This window comes from Sinocyclocheilus grahami, unplaced genomic scaffold (genome assembly GCF_001515645.1).
Source record: "Sinocyclocheilus grahami isolate Dianchi unplaced genomic scaffold, SAMN03320097.WGS_v1.1 scaffold743.1, whole genome shotgun sequence".
NCBI classification, from domain to species: domain Eukaryota; kingdom Metazoa; phylum Chordata; class Actinopteri; order Cypriniformes; family Cyprinidae; genus Sinocyclocheilus; species Sinocyclocheilus grahami.
Window position 1 is genome coordinate 232,841 of NW_015505922.1, and position 20,493 is coordinate 253,333.

General features: G+C 35.3%; 1 protein-coding gene across 1 annotated transcript in view; it reads right to left on the bottom strand.

Annotated features, from left to right (window-relative positions):
* LOC107560793 (glypican-6-like) overlaps window positions 1–20,493 on the bottom strand; it is a 113,362-nt gene that overhangs the window by 3,797 nt on the left and 89,072 nt on the right. Inside the window, exons 7-8 of the mRNA XM_016245061.1 lie at window positions 4,655–4,785; window positions 215–390 (exon numbers count right to left, since the gene is read on the bottom strand). Coding sequence (XP_016100547.1) covers window positions 215–390; window positions 4,655–4,785 — 307 coding nt within the window. The remainder of the gene's footprint in view (window positions 1–214; window positions 391–4,654; window positions 4,786–20,493) is intronic.

Consider the following 20,493-nt stretch of genomic DNA (forward strand, 5'->3'; position numbering starts at 1 on the left):
TGATTTCTAGAATAAATATTAGTTGGTCCCAATTAGAGTTACTTCAAGGTAAAATTCAATCATATTATTATACTAGTATTTGCTTTTAGATTGATAGTATATTAGTATTAATATATGTTTTGTCTTAGATTGTGAAAAAAACTGTATATGATGGAAAGTTGTTACTGATATTGTTGAAACTTTTAGGCCTTTCTTTCAAAAGGAAGCGACTCACTGGAGTCCTGGAAGTAGACGTCTTTGCCGTTGTAGGCGTTTCGCAGCTTGTTGGTCATCACTCGCAGGGTCATGATCTGCTGTCTGATGAAGGTGTCCGGTCTCGTGATGTCCACTTCCACCTCTGGGTTATTGAGCTGGTTCGTGAGACCGTCTTTTACAACCTCAGGGAAATATCTGGAAATCAACAGGCAAACATTTGGTGGGAATATTTTATTCGCAGGCTTTCACAGTCGGGGTTCAACAAACACATAAATGATTCACTTTTTTCAATCTGTGATTCGATATAATCTATATTTGATTACAAATCTTAAAAAGCAAAGTCGAGGGACTCGCAAATGCGAATGCATTTATGTACAAAAATGTAATAAATTAAACAAAAATGGTAATTTATGCAAACACATTCATGCCAAAACATTTATGTGCCTCGAAAAGCATTTTCTCCGGCCAATTATAATAAAACCTTAATATTTTGCTGCATCTGTAATGGTCACATGATGAAGTGTTGCTGTTGTTGACTCGAGCACGACCCCATCAAGAGCGTCTTCAGCAGGATCAGCACCTCTCACATTCACATTAACATGCCCTGCAGCTCTACATTGTGTGCAGAATGACTTCATTTGCAATATTCACTTGCACCGCGTGCATCAGAAGTCAGCGTTTTTGCGTCGCCCTGCGCTGTACAACACAAGAATAATGTCAGGCTGCAAGCTGCACGTTCACCTATAGCGTGAAAATCACCTTGGTTGAAAAGGTGCAAACATTACTAGATCTGCATTTCTTGAAGGAAATGTTGTGCTTGCAAGGCAGCTAATAAAAGTGTTGAAGTTTCAGTTAAGGAAATCAGAAACATTTTTAATAAGTTAGCATGTATTATAAAACAGATAGTTATGGTACATGCAGATTATCTAAAAAAAAGGGCATTAAGGGGTAATCTGATATAATAATAAAAAAAAAGTAATTTATTTAAAAATGTTGCTTAATTGCGCTGCTTATCCATGAAAAGACAAGAAAGAAAGATTTTATTTTTTTATTTTTTATTTTTATCTCAAGCATTTTCTCAAGCATTTTCCGTGAATTAAATAAAATGTAAATCAAATAAAAACATAAATAAAACACACTTTTTATTTATTTATTTATCTCAAGTGTTTTTCTGGTTTAATAAAATGTAAATAAAATAAAAAAATAAAACACACTTTAGCAGATTATATTATTTTAAGTAGTTGCAAAAAGGCAATAAATATGGAATACATATGCAAATTTAGTAAATAAATCATTTTGCAAATTAGATTATTAATGGATCATCATTCTAACAATGAGATTCTCAATCTTTAAATGTATTTACATTTATTTAAATGTAAATTTAAATACATTTATTTGAATTAATTGAATATTGTAAATCCAAGCAACCACTTTCTAAATAAATAAACAATAAAAAGGTAACTGTGATGAAGTTTAACATGAAAAATTATAGTCAAACTTATTTATTTACTATACATTTATTTGGATTTATTGAACATTATAATTCCAAACACTATTCAACCAGTTTCTTTGCAAAATAAAATTAAAAAGGTAACTGTGATGGTTTAAAATAAGAAATTATAATAAAAAATAATTTATTTAAATTTATATAAAAAGGTAACTGTAGTGGTTTAAAATGGGAAACTGTAGTCAAAATTCATTTATTTGAATACATTCATATGAATATTATTGATTATTTATGAACATTATAAATCCAAACAATATGCAACCAGTTTCTGCCTAAAAAAAAAAAAATTACAAAAGTAACCATAATAAAGTTTAATGAGAAATATAGTCAAATGCATTTAGTTGAATTTATTGAATATTATAAATCCAAGCAACCAGTTTCTGCTTAAAATGAAATAAAGTGATAAATGTGAATGTGATGAATGAGAACTGTGATGAATTTTAAAGCAAGAAATTATAGTCACAATGATCTTTTTGATATTAATTGCATATACCATGTTTGCCTTTGCTAAATTTCAGCCTCTTTATCTGAACCCTGCGAGTCAGTATAAACACATGTTGCAGCATTATGCATGCAACCAACTCTATTGAGATCTAATCCCCTAATAAGCACTTTAGCAAGAGGTAATAGTTTGTGCCTAATTAATATTTCAGGTGGTGCTTTGTGTAGAAAAATAAATGAAACTTGTTGAATGCTCCCAGGTTGCGGCATCGCAAAATGTGCTCCTATAAATGCAATCCGTGTGGTTTTTAAGCAGTAATTAGCCAATAATGAGACTGGTGTACTCCGTGGAGACCAGATCTGACAAATATATATATTTAAAAAAAAAAATAAAATCACGTTTTTCAGCTCCACCAAGTCTTATCATTTGTGTTAATTTGTCTTTTAGGTGCTCTAAAAAAACCTCTCTTCACACAGTACGGGTCATTTACATGATGAGGCCGCTTGGAAAGAAAATGAAACATCAAAATAAATGAAACTTGTTGAATGCTCCCAGGTTGCGGCATCGCAAAATGTGCTCCTATAAATGCAATCCGTGTGGTTTTTAAGCAGTAATTAGCCAATAATGAGACCGGTGTACTCCGTGGAGACCAGATCTGACAAATATATATATTTAAAAAAAAAATAAAATCACGTTTTTCAGCTCCACCAAGTCTTATCATTTGTGTTAATTTGTCTTTTAGGTGCTCTAAAAAAAACCTCTCTTCACACAGTACGGGTCATTTACATGATGAGGCCGCTTGGAAAGAAAATGAAACATCTTATATTGCACCATCTGCTGATATTATCACTTGTGGAGGACTGGAAAGCGGATGGGTTTTCTGCCAAGCCGTCTGGATTATTGTCAAAGGCTGGCAGACGGAGTGACAGACATCATGGCGTGTTCACATGAGAACCGAGATGAACTGAAGGGATGAACTGCTGTAAAACCACAGGCCTGTCAATCCATCCAAAGCCTTTTATTGCTTTTTATTCCATATATACCTGTCTTAAATGCTGTTTAAGAAACTCGAATGTAACATGCAAACTGATGTCCTTGGGCATTTCTTTGTCTCATAGTTTTTTTCTAAGTCTTGCAGCATTTGTTAAAAATAATTAATCACACTAAATGTATGTGTTGCATTGATAGCTTGTCAGTGTACTTGTTCCAAACAAGTCAAGACAAAGCAGAACTTATTAAAAGGATGTTTTTAAACACAAAGTGGCATAGCTGTTTATGGATGCAACATCTCAACTTCACATATTAATATACACAACCATTCAAAGGTTTGGGGTTGGTAAGGTTGATTGATTGATTGATTGATTGATATATGAAATAAGTCTCTTCCTCTTACCAAGGCTAAATTATTTTTTACATTTAAAATAGCTGTTGTCTTTTTGATTTAAAAAAAAAAATAATGTAATTTATCCCAAAACTGAATTTTCAAAAATTATAGTAAAAATGTAAGTATATTTATTTTGTCCAAACAAGTCAAGACAAAGCAGAACTTATTAAAAGGATGTTTTTAAACACAAAGTGGCATAGCTGTTTATGGATGCAACATCTCAACTTCACATATTAATATACACAACCATTCAAAGGTTTGGGTTTGGTAAGGTTGATTGATTGATTGATATATGAAATAAGTCTCTTCCTCTTACCAAGGCTAAATTATTTTTTACATTTAAAATAGCTGTTGTCTTTTTGATTTAAAAAATAATAATAATGTAATTTATCCCAAAACTGAATTTTCAAAAATTATAGTAAAAATGTAAGTATATTTATTTTGAATTTATTGAACTTTATAAATCCAAACACTATGCAACTAGTTTCTGCCTAAAATAAAATTAGAAAGGTAACTGTGATGGTTTAAAATGATGAATAATTACATATTTAAAAGCATTTAATTTATTTAAATACATCTTATTGAACAATCTAATATTATATTACCAGTACATTTAAAAATGTAATTTATTCCTTTGATGCAAAGCTGAATTGTCATTATATTATATTATGTCTTGGATGTCACGTTTGTATTATTTAATGCATCCTTGCTGAATAAAATTATTAATTTCTTCATTCTGACCCCAAACTTGAACTTTTAACAAGAGTAACATTTTCAGAAATGATTTAGAATTATTACAAATTAAATTAAATTAACATTTAAATTTAATATTTTATACCACTGGTGGATAATACAAAATTTGCACATATTCAATTCAATTTAATGAAGTTAAATTCAATTCAAATGTATTTATGTATATTATTATTTTATTTTTTTTGGGGGGGGTGGTTAACACAATATATGTTTTTTTTTTTGACAGACAGCAACCTTCTATTGTGCCAAGAGCGTGTTTTGTATTTTCCTCTGACCTATTATCGCTAAAACAATTACCATGGAAGGTGTCATTGAAACACAACAATCTGCAATGCGACTCAAGGGAATCTGTGTCTGAAGGTGACCGTCGTACCTTCCCTTTGTGTGACTGTTCCAGCACTGCTCCTCATCTGGGTCAGTCACTTCGTCCTCTGCACAGATGCTGTCTGGCAGCGACGACCAGAATTTCTTCGACTCCTTCAGCTTCTCCTTAATGTCGATCACCTGGAATCAGAGAGTCAGTTTAGCATATGCAACACCACTAAAATACACTGAGAGAATGAAGATTTAGGCACATTTTGAACTGAGGGATGGATTGAGTTGGGATTATTATTAAGAAGGAGGAAGATGAGGCCAACAATTTGCATGGAAATCTCTCATTCTGGCTCGCCGCACAGTTCACTTTTTCAGTTTTAACACCATTAGAGAATTCATTGGGGACCAGGTGCAAGTCTAATCCTCCACTAAGCTGTTCTGGTATTTTTTTGTACCAACCAGAAGGACGGATTTTCTGAAAATGACTGAACGGGATCGCTGGAATCTCTTCTCAACCTATCATGGCGTAGTGAGAGGTTTATAAATTGGATTTATTTGCAGGCATTATGCCAAGATTTATCTGTAAAAATTGCCTATAAATGTCTAGTCCATTGTAAGACGCGTCACTGGTTGTCGGTTTCACTCTTAAAATGCCTTATTAAATGGTTGCTTTTCTTCAACTCTGTAGACATGCACAGTATTTCTACTATTTAATGGCTAGCAGTGCTTGTTAAGGCAAGCTTCACTATTACTATGACCTAAAATTGGGATAACGATTTCAACAACCAACAAAATATAATTATACAACAGTTAGTTGCAACTTTTGTATCACTTTGGAGTATTTTCAGTGATTCTTTCTGTGAGTTTCATCATTGCACCAGTTGGTGGCGACAAGTGACCATATCTGTGTGAGTCAGTGATTCATTCATTCAACTGATTTGCTCAAAAACACAATCAAAACTATACGACCTGTCTTTTTTTAGTGTGTCATTGAATCATTCACTCAACCAATTTGTTTAAAACATTAGTTCATTATGGAACAAAGCAGGTCAATTAATATCTTGTAAAGGCAAAAGCTGCATGTTTGTAAAAAAACAAATCCATCATTAAGACATATTTATTGTCAAACTATTCACTCAACCAATGTTTGTTTAAAACATTGATTCATTACAGAATAAAGCAGGTGAGTGACTGACTGGAGTGTTCACTAAACTGATTCGTTACAAAAACAGATTTGTACAGGAACAAAATAACTGGCTGCCTTTTTGAGTGGCTCGCTGAATCATTCATTCGGTTGATTCATTCAAAAAACTGATTCATTCAGGAACAAAGCATGTGAGTGTCTGACTGAAGCATTCACTTAAGCAATGAACTGAAGCATTCACAAACACGGATTCACACGGATAAAACAACTGGGTGTCATTATGAGTGAGTCATTGAATCATTCATTCAGTCGATTCATTCAAAACACTGACTTATTCAGGAAGAAAGCAGGGACTGAAGCATTTATGAGCATGGATTTACTCAGGGACAAAACAAATGGCTGTCTTTACGAGTGAGTCATTGATTCGTCCATTCAATCGAATCAAAAAATGCAGAATCATTCAGGAAGGAAACGTGCTACCTCTTGTTCAGAGATGCATAATGAAGAGACTATGCATTACATAAGTGATGTTTGATTTTTCCCAGATGGACTATAAAACAAAATAATAATAATTAAAAAAAAACAATGAAACTGGCATGCATAGCATCATGGCACAAGTTTTTCACAGAAAAGCACCACTAACCTGATCCATTCTGTGAGTGAGTCATTGATTCGTCCATTCAATCGAATAAAAAATGCCGAATCATTCAGGAAGGAAACGTGCTACCTCTTGTTCAGAGATGCATAATGAAGAGACTATGCATTACATAAGTGATGTTTGATTTTTCCCAGATGGACTATAAAACAAAATAATAATAATAAAAAAAAAACAATGAAACTGGCATGCATAGCATCATGGCACAAGTTTTTCACAGAAAAGCACCACTAACCTGATCCATTCTGTGTTGCTAGAGAAGTCTATCAGAGTTCAACAGATTCCTTTAAAAGATTCCCTTTGAGGGTTTAGTAGATAATATACTTGTATATTCCCCTTTGTATAAGGTGTACCTTATAGGTCCAAGTAAAATGGCCCCAGACGGTCTTCACTCAACCAAAGGTGTACTCTATTATTTATCTGCATTATACTCTTACTGCCTTTTGTGCAAGAGAAAATTAGCTCGGGCCGAGACATTACATCGAGACATCGATAAAATCTCACCTTCTGGTACATCACCAGATCTGAGCCCAGAGCCTCAGACGTGTGCAGATTGATTTTATTAACAAAGTGCAGTACACTCCAGAAAGCAAACAGATTGATGCTTATCAGTGCAGGGTTCTGACTGATCTGATGATATATGAGATACTGTATATGCTGCACAAATCGTAGGAAATATTGAAGGCCTTCTCATGTAACTCATGTTAGGGGTTAAGCCCAATTCTCCACTGTTTTAGCTTTCTATAGAAATGCCAGAACGATGAGAATGTTTTTAAAACTTTATAGTTATGTTTTTAAAACTTTATCGTTATCATTTATGTTTTTTTTTTCATCAGAACAGATTTTGAGAAATGTACATTTTCATTTTTGGGGGAACTATATTTTTTTAAATTCTCAAGTAAATTGATGTTGAATACTTATTTTTACTTATTTTTAAGATATTTTTTAATGGAAAATAAGATGGAAATACTGGCCAAGGAAATGGTTTTACTTCATTACAGGGAGGAAATTGCTGCTGTATGTTTGCATTACGTTGAATGCAGCTTATGTTGAATACTTGACGTGGGTTTGCTTTTTTGAGTTATTTTCTGATATTAGACATGTATGAGTACCAGAGCCCTGCAAGAATCATTACGCAATTCGCCATAAATACCTCAAGTAAAGTGACAGTAATTCTTGTTGGCACAGGAAACCTGTACACATCCTGTATGTGTCATCATGTGAGTATATTAGGTTTCTGACAAATAATAATGATATAATGGGATTAAAAGGTGCCGGATGTCACGTTCTGCAGAAATAAGCTGCGCTAAATGACGCCGAGGTTATCTGCCGAGTCAACAGCAACAGCCAGAGGCACGACATTAAAGAAAGTGTATTGGCGGCGTGTCAGAGTTGGAGACCGCTTTGCCCTTTTTGAAGTGCTAATCTGTGAGCACGGGCTGCAGAGATCTGGAGCGCTTTCACACCGAGCTTTTGGTTAGCATTCATAAGCTGTTAGGCTGATATTAACACCGTAGCATGGATGCTTTAGGAGGGTGTCGAGATAAACACACAACAGCGGAATGTACAGAAAAGGGAGAGATGATGATGTTTTTTTTGTTAGATTCAGTACATGTGGGATTAGATGCAGTGTTGGGGAGTAGCTAGCTACAAGTAGCGACGCTACTGGCGTAACTACATTTTTCAGTAGCTTTACAGTAGCGACTCTACTTTTAAAACAGTGTAGCTTTTCCAGCAGCTAACTACTTTTTCCAGCAAGTAGCGGTGTAGCGCGACCAAACGCTACATTCCGTTTTGCGTTCTGACGAGACGCAACCTAACGTTAACGTAAATTACCGCAACTGAAGACTTTTTGCATCGTTTGTAGTTTTGCAACTATGCTTGCGTAAATTCTTGCAATACTTTATTGCATTCATGCATTTTTATGATACATTTACTCAGAAATGTGTTCTGCTCATGCTTCGTGAATACATGCAACTATATATATTTTTTATTCGCATGTGCCCAGAACAAAATCAAACCAAGCATTTGGATTTGCAGAACAGATTAGAAGAAAAGCTACTATTCAGCAGCTATCTTTTGCAAGACCACTGAGGCAAAGGTGAGAAAAATACATTTCATTCACGCAAACATTTCTTTCCAGCAAGACCACTAGATGCTGCTGCATCTCTGAGAGAGAGCGATATAGAAAGACTCCCCAGACACTAGAGAGCATGCCAAGAGCACGCATATAAATAAATAAACCAACTCATGTTTCAAAGGTGTATTAAAATACATGCTGTGTATTAAGAGAAGCCTTAAGTTAGCGGTAAGTGAGTGGCTGTATATTGGGCAAGCGTTGCGCGCTGGGACAGGCTGCGGATCGTCTAACAGTTCGGCCACACAGATCATTAGCACACAGGCCTGCCAGAAGGGATGAGTTAAGGGCAGAACTGCTATTCGCTGGGGCCTCATTGCTCAACACTCGTCCGAGCTCGACAACAGCCAGACAGCAGAGTCCGAGCGCCACGGCTCCATACGTGGGTTCCCAGCAAATCTGCAGCTCCTCGATGACGTGATGTTCTGGGCTAAAGCATTTGAGAGGTTTAAAGGAATACTACAAAGCCTAAAATAAAAAAAAAACTGTCATCTTTTAGTCACCCACACGTCATTCCAAACCCGTATGCTTTTTTTCTTATTATGTGGAAAAAAATCAAGTCGTACAGGTTTGGAATGTCTTGAGGGTGAGTGAATGCATTTGCAGTCAAAAAGTGGAAAAGACGGTGCATTATTCAGTCGTAGCACTCATTTAGAAAACATTTCTGTAACAGTCTAGAAAACAACAACTGCTGAGATGTCAGTGTGTTATCCGTGGAAAAGCATCCTTATTTTCTGTGAATGTGTCGCTGTAATTACTGCGCCAGTTCAAAAACACTCCAAAATATGGCAGTGTCTAGGAAAAAGCCATAAATTGATTTATTTTCCATGCAATGTAGTCTAATTAATTCAAAGTCTGTTCTTTGCTAAAGCAAAATTAGCTGGTTTGGTAGAGTAAGCTAAAAACATTTTTCAAAGTATCTAGTTTCTAATAATTATAGTACAAAAAAATAATGAATTAAACCACAAGGTCATGCACATTACAGTGATTTTTACCATGGTAAACAAAGCAGAACGACCAAAACAACCCATGGTAAAAAAAAAAAAAACTATTGTTCAGTGGTTTATCGCATCTATACAAATGTGATTAAATACAGAAATGTTCAAACAAATAAATAGTTTTATTAACAATACAACAAAAAAATAACAATTATGCTATCCGGTGCATTTAATTATATAATTCAACATGTTTGCTATGTTTTTGTAATTATAATTACATTTCAAGATAATTATAATGATCAGTCGATAATTCTGTATGCTTACACTTAATTGTTTATGTTTTTAATTAATAAATGTTGCATTTTTATGCTTTTCATAATAACAATTATATATATATATATACAGAATTAAAGCAAACAATCACACAAATGAACAAATCTTCGGTTTATTCATTTATAAAAAAAAATTTTTAGCTCTGGCTATATAACTTAAATTGGTGCACATTTGCTATTTTATGTTTTTGAACATATGTCATAAGAATAGAGAGTCAGAACTGTCAGTTTTATATCAAATGGATATTAATGTGCCTGTAACAGCATACCGGTGGAGTTTAGCCTCTGGACTCCTTTTCACTTAAAATAGGAGGAAATGTTTGGTGGGTACAATCCATCATTGTGGTACTAAATGTGCTCGGCACTATTTAGACCGGATAGTTCTCCGGCTCGCTGGGGAATACAAGCAGGACCCATCATTGCTGGCCAGGTCTACATGCGACTTTCAACCTTCAGAATTCCCCTGCAACTGGCCTCTATTAGAAAGTTTAGGAGATGACATGTCCCGATTTATAATGATTTTATTCCCAGCTGAGTTTTTTCCCTATGCTATGAGGTCCATGCTTACGTAATGATATGTTAAAGATTGCATGACTAGAATAACAGGAAAATTCATTATGGAGAAGACTGCAAAGGGCATGCAATAATCATAGCAAACAAAAGAACCCTTTGAAATGATTGCTATTTTGAAGGATTGTTCAGATGATTTCATATATCATATAGCATTTTCAAGATATTTTCTGATGGTATTGCCATTGTTACTGAGAGTCAGTATGATTTTATATTTTCTCTTTTGCTGTGACATGCTAATGCATATTATTTAATTCATTATTTAAAGTCAACATAAAATCATAATTATTTATTATTTATTTAAAATTATACACTTTGTTTCATAATACAAGTTCTGGTTTTTATTGTGCATGATTTATTGGCGAACACTTTCAATCAATCAATCAATCAATCAATCAATCAATCAATCAATCAATCAAATAAATAAAAGTAAAAATATCTAAATATCCTTAAAACAAGACTGAAAAAGAAATATATCTTGAATGATGTTTATATGCCTTAAAATACAGGAAAAAATGCATTTTCTTTCTTTTTTTTAAGCGTAAATCACATTAAATTGAGTAAGGTTTTACATTTGGCTTGCATGCTTTAAGGATGTTTATGTATGTTTATTAAAAAAAGAAAAACAAAAGAAAAGAAAATTATTTTTGGCAATGCAGACATCTAAAATTATGTATCTCCCTACATTTTTACTCATTTAATTTACATTTTCACTTGGAAACACATTACAAGTACAGTATTTCATGATGGTATAACATACCAGAAAAACAATTATAAAATAACTTAAAAAAATTACTCATTATAAAAACCCAGGTACATCAATAAACCATTTAAGGCTTTTATGGGTCCTTAAATATTTTGTACTTAATGGCAAAATCTAAATGTAATTTAGATTTTGTCTCGGCCCAGTAACCTTTTTTTTTAAAAAATGTTAATAAATTGATACTTTTATGCTGTAAGGATTCTTTAAATGCATCAAAAGTGACCTTAAAGCCATTTATAATTGAACAAAAGATTAAAATTACATCCCATCCTACATTTTTACCCATTTAACATCCATTTTCACTCGAAAATACATCACACGGCACGAGTAAAATGGGTTGCGAGCAGTACTTCACGAGTTGACCCTAACTAAGCATTTACAACAGAGTTAAAAGGCCCTGCCGACTTCTGTAACAGCGAAAACCAAGTTTACAGCCTCGTCTCTTGTGTCTCCAGCTCTCTCTTCCCCGAAGCCCAAGATCTTGGAAGTGATGTCAAATGCCAGTTGAACCAGTCATGCAAGTCGCTCGCTCTCAGCTCCGCATACCAAATGTGCCCTCGCCGCTTCATGTGGGGCCGGCTTCAGTGACCCTTCATAGCGTCTGATCAAATGGCTGGCGAGTCACGTCCCCTGAAGCATTCCTTGTGAAGATCAGGGGCCCACCGTTAGTAGGCCGAGCCGTGTGAAGATCTTAGCCTTGCATAGGTCAGAGCTCCTCATTAGGACTACTTGTTCTTGCACTCCTTCCTCCCTACGGGAACGAGCGGCGTCGTGTTAATGCACTCCTCTCATGCTGCTATAGATTAGACGTGTGGAGTGGATTTGGCTAATTGGACGGGGGATTACGCAGCGTGATGTTTCACTGTTTTGTGTTATTCGCAGTCAGGAACACATCCCCTGGCGTTCTGTACACAAACAGTATGCGAGTGGCATTTCGTCCGAGACGATATTTGACTGATAAAATCCTAAGCTATGATATCTGCTCATCAGAAATCAATTGGACTCCAACCAAGTTTGTTTGCATGTGGGTTTTGACATGAAATACTTGACATGTCCTGTGGTGTGACATGCTAAATGCCATCTAAAATCATGTTAAACTGGATTATAGTACAGTTTTTGTCTATTATATAGATTTTTTAAACTCATTAAAGAGACTATATGGAATGTGCCCTGAAAAAAATAATTTTTCAAAGTTGTAAATAAAGATTATTTATAAAGAGTATGCTTTACTTCTACTTTAAAATGTCACATTTAATTCAGTGTTACTTGCTGTTTCTTTGTAAATAATTGCTACACCAACTGTTTTACACTATCTATTCGGTTTCTATTCTATCTACTTGTTTTCTTTTTGTTACATGTCACCCTAGAGCACAAAACCAGTCATAAGTCACTGGCGTATATTTGTAGCAATAGCCAACAATACATTTTATGTTTGACCCAAAATTTAGATTTTTGATTTTGCCAAAAAGCATTAGGATATTAAGTGAAGATCATGTTCCATGAAGATATTTTGTAAATTTCATACTGTAAATATATTAAAACTTAATTTTTGAGTAAGCCTTAGTGAGCAGAAAAGACTTCTTTCAAAAGCATTTAAAAAATCATACTAACCCCAAACCCTTAACTTAATCAGGATCATGTCCGCATGATTTCTATATATATATATATTTGAGTTTACAGTGTGTTTAGAATGAAACTGCCACAGCAAAACCATTTACTTCTTGGCACTCTTCTTGATTTTATGATCAAACACCAGAAATGAGCACAGCAGCCACGGGACGTCCCGATTAAGAGCAGGACTTAGCAAGATGCCATCACAATGTCAAAACTCCTCTATAAACACACGCATGTATCCAGATGAGACGGTCCTCACATTGCAATGTCTAGTCATCTGCTTTCTCATGAAAGCGCCAGTGAACTGAGTGACACCGCTAAGGCCGACCCTCCACATTAATTCAGCGCTTTTTACAGCCCGTCTTCTTAACGTTCCCTGCCAAGAGCTGAAAGCCAACCCCAACAGGATGAGCTGCGAGTGATGTAGCCTCTTTCTTTTTAGTGCCTGTCACTGTGGACGGTTGTATATCAGCGCAGAGCTTTAATGTTTAGCCTAACATTTTAATTACAGCCACTTTCGCTAGCAAAACAGTAGCAGCTAAGCATGTGAGAAGAGAAAACAACTGCTTTGTTGTGAACGTCACAGTGTTGACTAAATTATCTGGTTTCCCTTTACAGCTTTCGACACTGTGATCAAAACACTTTAAGGGGTATTTCACCCAAACATGAAAAGTGTCTATTTGTTAGATCAGTTTGTGACTTCATTGGATCAGATTTGGAGAAATGTAGCATTGCATCACTTGCTCACCAATGGATGCTCTGTAGCGAATGGGTGCCGTCAGAATGAGAGTCCAAACAGCTGCTAAAAACATCACAATAATCCACACCACTCCAGTCCATCAGTTAATGTCTTCTGAAGTGAAAAGCTGAGTGTTTGTAAGAAACAAACGCATCATTAAGACATTTTTAACTTCAAACCGTTGCTTCCGGCTGAAATATGACTCCATAAGCCATAATAACGCTTCCTCCAGTGTTAAACAAAAGTGCACCTCCTGTTGTCCTCTCACATAAAAATCCACCAACATATTTGTTTAGATCTGTGTTGGACTGTTGTGGCTTGTAAACAGTGCTTGATCTGTGCATATTTCTAGCCAGTTTAAGACCAGACGACTTTTTCACCTGAGGAAGCCTTATTATGGATTATGGACTTATTTTGGAGTTAAAATACCTTAACGATATATTTGTTTCTTGTTTCTTAGCTTTTGGCTTCTCAAGACATTAATTGATGGACTGGAGTGGTGTGGATTACTTGTGGATTATTGTGATGTTTTTATCAGCTGTTTGGACTCTCATTCTGACGGCACCCATTCACTGCAGAGAGCAAGTGATGCAATGCTACATTTCTCCAAATCTGATGAAGAAACAAACTCATCCTAATCTTGGATGGCCTGAGGGTGGGTAAAGTTTCAGCACATATTCATTTTTGGAGAACTACTACTTTAATTGATCGACTACAGAAGTGGACAGGCCCTTGAGGCAGATTTAAATAGGTTTAGATCCTGTCTGTCTAGTAGAAAAGTATGTATTTTGATCAGCTAATATGATAACAACTGATGTGCACAGCTGCATATTTTTCAAATATGTGGCATAAAGGTCAAAGTAATCCATCTTCATGTTTATGGAGACCAAAAAAAAATGTGTCCAACAGTAATTGTTTTGAAATGTATCGTTGAAGGTGATGGATTTGTTACAAGCAGTGCTTTAAAAGGGCATAAACTTAGAGACACAACTTCTCACATTTCCACACAATATGAAGCAGCACAACTGTTTTCAACATTGCTAATCATAGTGAATGTTTCTTCAGCAGCAAATCAGCATATTAGAATGATTTCTGAAGGATCATGTGATACTGAAGACTGGAGTAATTATGCTGAAAATACAGCTTTGAATTTTTTTATATTTACAGTAACTAATTTCAACCATACTGGCATACTTGTTAGGCAATGTGAGCATAATAACATGAACACCACAAACATCTTTTTAAATAAACACACGAACAATAAAGGATGCTATTATGAAAAGTCCAGAAAGAAGATATATTCAGTGTGTTCAAATCTCTTGCCCTGAATACCAAGACCCTCATTATTAAAAACACTGTGTACAGTTTGATCCAAATTTGAATTTTGAGCTCCCTGTTGGGCTTTTCTTCTTTAAATAAACTTGTTCGTTGTTCCCCTCTGGAGCATGGAAATGATAGATTGATGTATGTTTTGTTAATATTAAAAACAGTCAACTGTTATACTTTTCTGTCTTGTATTCCAACCAAACTCAAGCTACATTACAAACTATTCTAAACACTGCAGCACAAACACAGACAAAGAACAACTGGGTCGTTTCATTGACATTTCAACATTGACATTACACAGACATTTTGCCTATTGATTTCAAATGAATTCATACACTGCCGTTCAAAAGTTTGGGGTCGCAAAGCTTTTTAAAAGAAGCCTCTTATGCTGACCTGGACTTATTTGTTTTAAAAAAAAAATACAGTAAAAACAGCAAAATTGTGAAATACTATTATCATTTTAAAAATTGAGTTCTATGTGAATATATTGTAAAATGTCATTTATTTCTGTGATCAAAGCTGAATTTTCAGCATCATTACTCCAGTCTTCAGTGTCACATGATTCTTCAGAAATAATTCTGATATGCTGATTTGTTGTTCAAGAAACATTTCTGATTATTATCAATGTTGAAAACAGTTGTGCTGCCCAATATTTTTGTGTAAACTGTGATGCATTTCATTTTTCAGGATCCTTTAATGAATAGAAAGTTCGAACGAACAGCATTTATTTGAAATGGAAATCTTTTGTAACAGTATACATGTATTCACTGTCACTTTTGATCAATTTAATGGATCCTTGTTGAATAAAAGTATTAATTTCTTTTTAAAAAAAATGCAACAGTGCATGCCAGAATAGTTAACACAAACATGTTTCATTTGCTTCATCTTCACTAGTTACAGCATCATGTCACTACTTATTTGCAAAAAGCTGAAATCAGTCTATCACTAATATTGCCTCAAATGACAAACCCTTATAGAAAATAATTGACTTTTGGTTGCTTTTATCTGCTGCAAAAGGCTTGTATTTAATTAATGAGGCCCATTATCTTTGTATGAAATCTTCATACATTTATCTCTCTAATAATGTATTCGCTACTGTATGTATACTATTCATTTACTAATTCATCTGTATTGCTATCTTCTCTATATGTTTTGTATTCTACATCGTATTCATTGTTTCTTTTCTTGTGCCGCTCGTGGGAAACCGTCTGGTGCATTATTTGCATCTAAAGGTTTCTGTGGAGAGAAATATAATCCGAGTTTGGCTGAGAATATCTCCAGCATCTGTGGAAAGGTTAAGCGTGCTGAGGTTTCATTGTCTGCTGGGTTGTGTGTGTCAAAAAAGAGGCTTTGGGTAAAAGGTTGTCCGTCTGAAAATTTCTCAACTATGAACATGACGATAAGCCTGCGAGGAACGTTCCAGATAAAGCGATTCCCCATGCAGCTGGACTCCGAAATCCGGTTTATCTATGCAACATGGCTATGAATCTAATGCGGTTATGGGTTAGTTAGAGTCTACAGACATATCCATTTCCGTGATAAATGCACGGCGTACCCCGTGTATTAGATCAGAGCGGTGATCCATCAACCAGCATGTCAGCAATTCCTAGGAAACTGTAATCTACGTTAAATATGAACGTGCTGAACTGGATGAATGACATAACTGCGGCGTATCAACATAAAGACGCTTTCAGGATCTTCCCAAAGGTTCTGCGCACACATGAAACATGGTTGTGAGCTATTTATTATTCATGCAGAAAAAAAAAAAAATCCTAGACTGCTAGAACAGAGAGGTCAGACCCAGAGGAAGCACACACATCGCCTCCCATGATGCCACTGAACTGAACGCCTCATCTTCTGCTCGAGCAATGCCGTCACATGCTCGTGTGAAGCAGTTCCCCTCATCTGTGAGAAGAATACATTTGTATGATGCTCAAAGGAGCACCTGCTTTCTGGTTGCATGCATTTCTGATACTAAAACGCAAATGTTGTACATGCATTGGTCACTTTCATTAAAACAAGGCGTTTTTCCTTATCAAAGTGCCAGATGGTCTGCAGAAAGGTTTCTGTGACCTGTGGGACTATCATTTAATATACAGTATGATTTGTTGTTTTCCTTACTTCATTGGTAATATTTATCGTTCTCAGCTTGCAAGTATTGCCAAGGGTTTTTTCCATGCCAAGTTATAATATTTCCTTTTTGCACTTCAAGTATCAGAATCACAGCCAAGCTGAACTGTCAGTTTAATATGGCATCGCTATTTAGTAATTTAATCATCTGCCACAACATTGCACATATTAATTATGACTTGATTCATTAATTAGTATGATTTAATTCTGTATTTAAACATGCTCTATACTTACATAGGTGTACAATGTAATTAAATATGCTCATTAATACATAAATTCTTGAAAATAAAATAGTTTCAATTGAGTATTTATTAACTATAAAATATTAACATAAAACACTATATTTATAAAAGATCATATTTATAATATTTCATAAATTATATATAGTTTTACACAGCGATATATGTTATAGACAATTTTATTTGTTATAATTATATTTTAAATTATATATTTATGTAAATTCCTTTTACATTTATTTTTATATTTCATTTGCTTACATTATATTATGCAATAAATTATAATATAATATCAAAAGTTCCCACTATGGTTTTAGCTTTGTAGATATTACAGTTTTGTGAGCTGCCTACCTAGATGAATCATAGGTTGTTTCCAAAAAAAAAAAAAGTTGGCAACAAATTTTTATGCCGTCTCCCATATGCCTAGTTTTGGCCAAATTTTAAGCCAGCATCCCATCACATTTTAGAGAATGAAATCCCATGACACATTGCAACGACATAGTTCACCCAAAAAATGAAAAAAATAATTAAGGTCAGTGGGGTCCAGTATTGTTTTTAACCCCATTTTCTTTCATTTTGTCCACTAAACTACTTCAATGAATATATATATATATATATATATATATATATATATGCAGCTCACTATGGTTTCCAACAGAGTGTTCAAATGCAAAACCAACACAACTTGTAAGACGATATTGCATGATGGATTCAACTCTATTCCACATCATCAACGTCATTATTCTGCGTTAATGAAAAGTGAGATAATCATTATAATTTCTCCCTTGTGAATATTTTAGGGTGAACCAATTCATAAGAGGACAGTCTTATAAGACGAGCGCAGATGGGAGAGTGAACACAGTATCTGTCTGCTCTGTCCTTTGTCTGAGGGACTTTGTGGCACAGATGGCACATGCTCACAGTTTTATTGTTTTTTCCACCCTCTATTTCTGACATTTAGAATAGCGATGCTTATCGCCCGGAACATCTTGAATTGCTGCAGCTCCGCCAAATATTTAATGGCATCTCTGTACTTGTTTGTTTTCGTCTTCCCAAGTGCAAGTGAAGTTGTCATAAAGATAGATTTGTACTGCACTGGTAAATCTGCATTTGTGGAACATACAATTAGTCGGTCATTCTGCAAAATGGGTGTTGTTTGTGTGCCTCATACATGTGTATATACAGTGGGTACGGAAAGTATTCAGACCCCCTCAATAATAATGCAATAACTGACACTTTAAATCAATGTTTCAATAGGGATTTCGCCTAGGGCTTCAAATTGGCTAGAAACGGCCCTGTATATATATATATATATATATATATATATATAGAGAGAGAGAGAGAGAGAGCGAGAGAGAGAGAGAGAGAGAGGGAGAGAGAGAGAGAGAGAGATATTTAAGAAGTGAACTCAATTTACATTCAACTCAAGTTGAAATTAATGTGAACTTGAATAATTATTGGCAAATGCAAATCGATAAACATTGTTTTATGATGTCAGTATATTTAAAATCTTCTAAATAAATAAAGCACATTAAAAGTCATCCATCCAATCTATGATGGATTTCTGAAGTCAATCATGATGCCACTAGCACTGGCGATAATGACTGTATTCACAGGAAAAGGCTCAGCGATGCCTCATTAGAACTTCTTAAGCAGTTTTACCTTCCACTCTTATTAGCAGAACCATTTGCAGATAGCGTTGAGCATTATCCATTACGTTTAGCACTCTAAAAGCTTGCATTACTTAAAGCAATCATAGTCTTCCAATCAATACTGTGCAAATAGCCATTTAAGGCCTATCAGGACATCCTGTTTCATGAAAGTCTTTACAGGGTTAAACTGGACGAGCTCTCTGTTGACTTTAGCCAGAATGCTGCTCTAAAATGGCTAAAATGTATTTTTTGTCCATGTTACATTCTCAGGCTTTCATTCACACACAGTCGGTCAAAACAAACCACATGTGTGTCTGTGACAGCTACACCCATGAGCACTGAGAACGGCTCTGCATGCAGTTTTAGGTTAACCAAACTATGTTAAATCACTTAGAAATTATATGGGTGAGTGCATACAAATATACAATGCTGTGAAAAGGTTTTTGCCCCCTTCCTGGGTTTTTTTTTTGCATATTTGTCACACTTAAAGATTCAGATCAAACTAATTTTAATATTACACAAAGATAACCCGAGTAAATACAAACTGCAGTTTTGAAATTATGATTTCATTTATTAAGGGAAAAAAGCTGTCCAATCCTGCCTGGCCCTACATGAAAAAGTAATTGCCCCCTAAATCTAATAACTGGTTGTGCCACGCTTTGCAGCAACAACTGCAATCAAGTGTTTGCGATAACTGGCAATGAGTCTTTCACGTCGCTGTGGAGGAATTTTGGCCCACTCTTCTTTGCAGAATTGTTTTAATTCAGCCACATTGGAGGGCTTTCGAGCATGAATGGACTGTTAAAGGTCATGCCACAGCATCTCAATCGGATTTAAGTCCGGACTTTGACTGAAACTGACGGCTGGACATTATCCTTCAAGGTTTTCTGATAGAGTGCAGAATTCATTCTTCCATCAATTATGGCAAGTTGTCCAGGTCCTGAAGCTGCAAAGCAGCCCCAGATCATCACACTACCACCACCATGTTTGACTGTTGCTATGATGTTCTTTTTATGAAATGCTGTGTTGGTTTTACGCCAGATGTAACGGGACACATACCTTCCAAAAAGTTCAACTTTTATCTCATCAGTACACAGAATATTTGCCCAAAAGTCTTGGGGATAATCAAGATATTTTTTGGCAAATGAGAGATGAGCCTTTGTGTTCTTTTTGGTCAGTAGTGGCTTTTTGCCTTGGAACTCTCCCATGGATGCCGTTTTTGCCCAGTCTCTTTCTTATTGTTGAATCATGAACACTGACCTTAATTGAGGCAAGTGAGGCCTGCAGTTCTTTAGATGTTGTTCTGGGTTCTTTTATGACCTCCTGGATGAGTCATCGTTGCGCTCTTGGAGTAATTTTGGTAGGCCGGCCACTCCTGGGAAGGTTCCCCATTGTTCCAAGTTTTCTCTATTTGTGGATAATGGCTCTGACCGTGGTTCTCTGGAGTCCCAAAGCCTTAGAAATGGCTTTATAACCCTTTCCAGACTGATACATGTCAACTGTTTTGTTTCTCATCTGTTCTTGAATTTCTTTAGATCGCGGCATGATGTGTTGCTCTTTAAGCATGCTTCACTTTGTCAGACAGGTTCTATTTAAGTGATTTCTTGATTCAACAGGTCTGGCAGTAATCAGGTCTGGGTGTGGCTAGTGAAATTCACAGT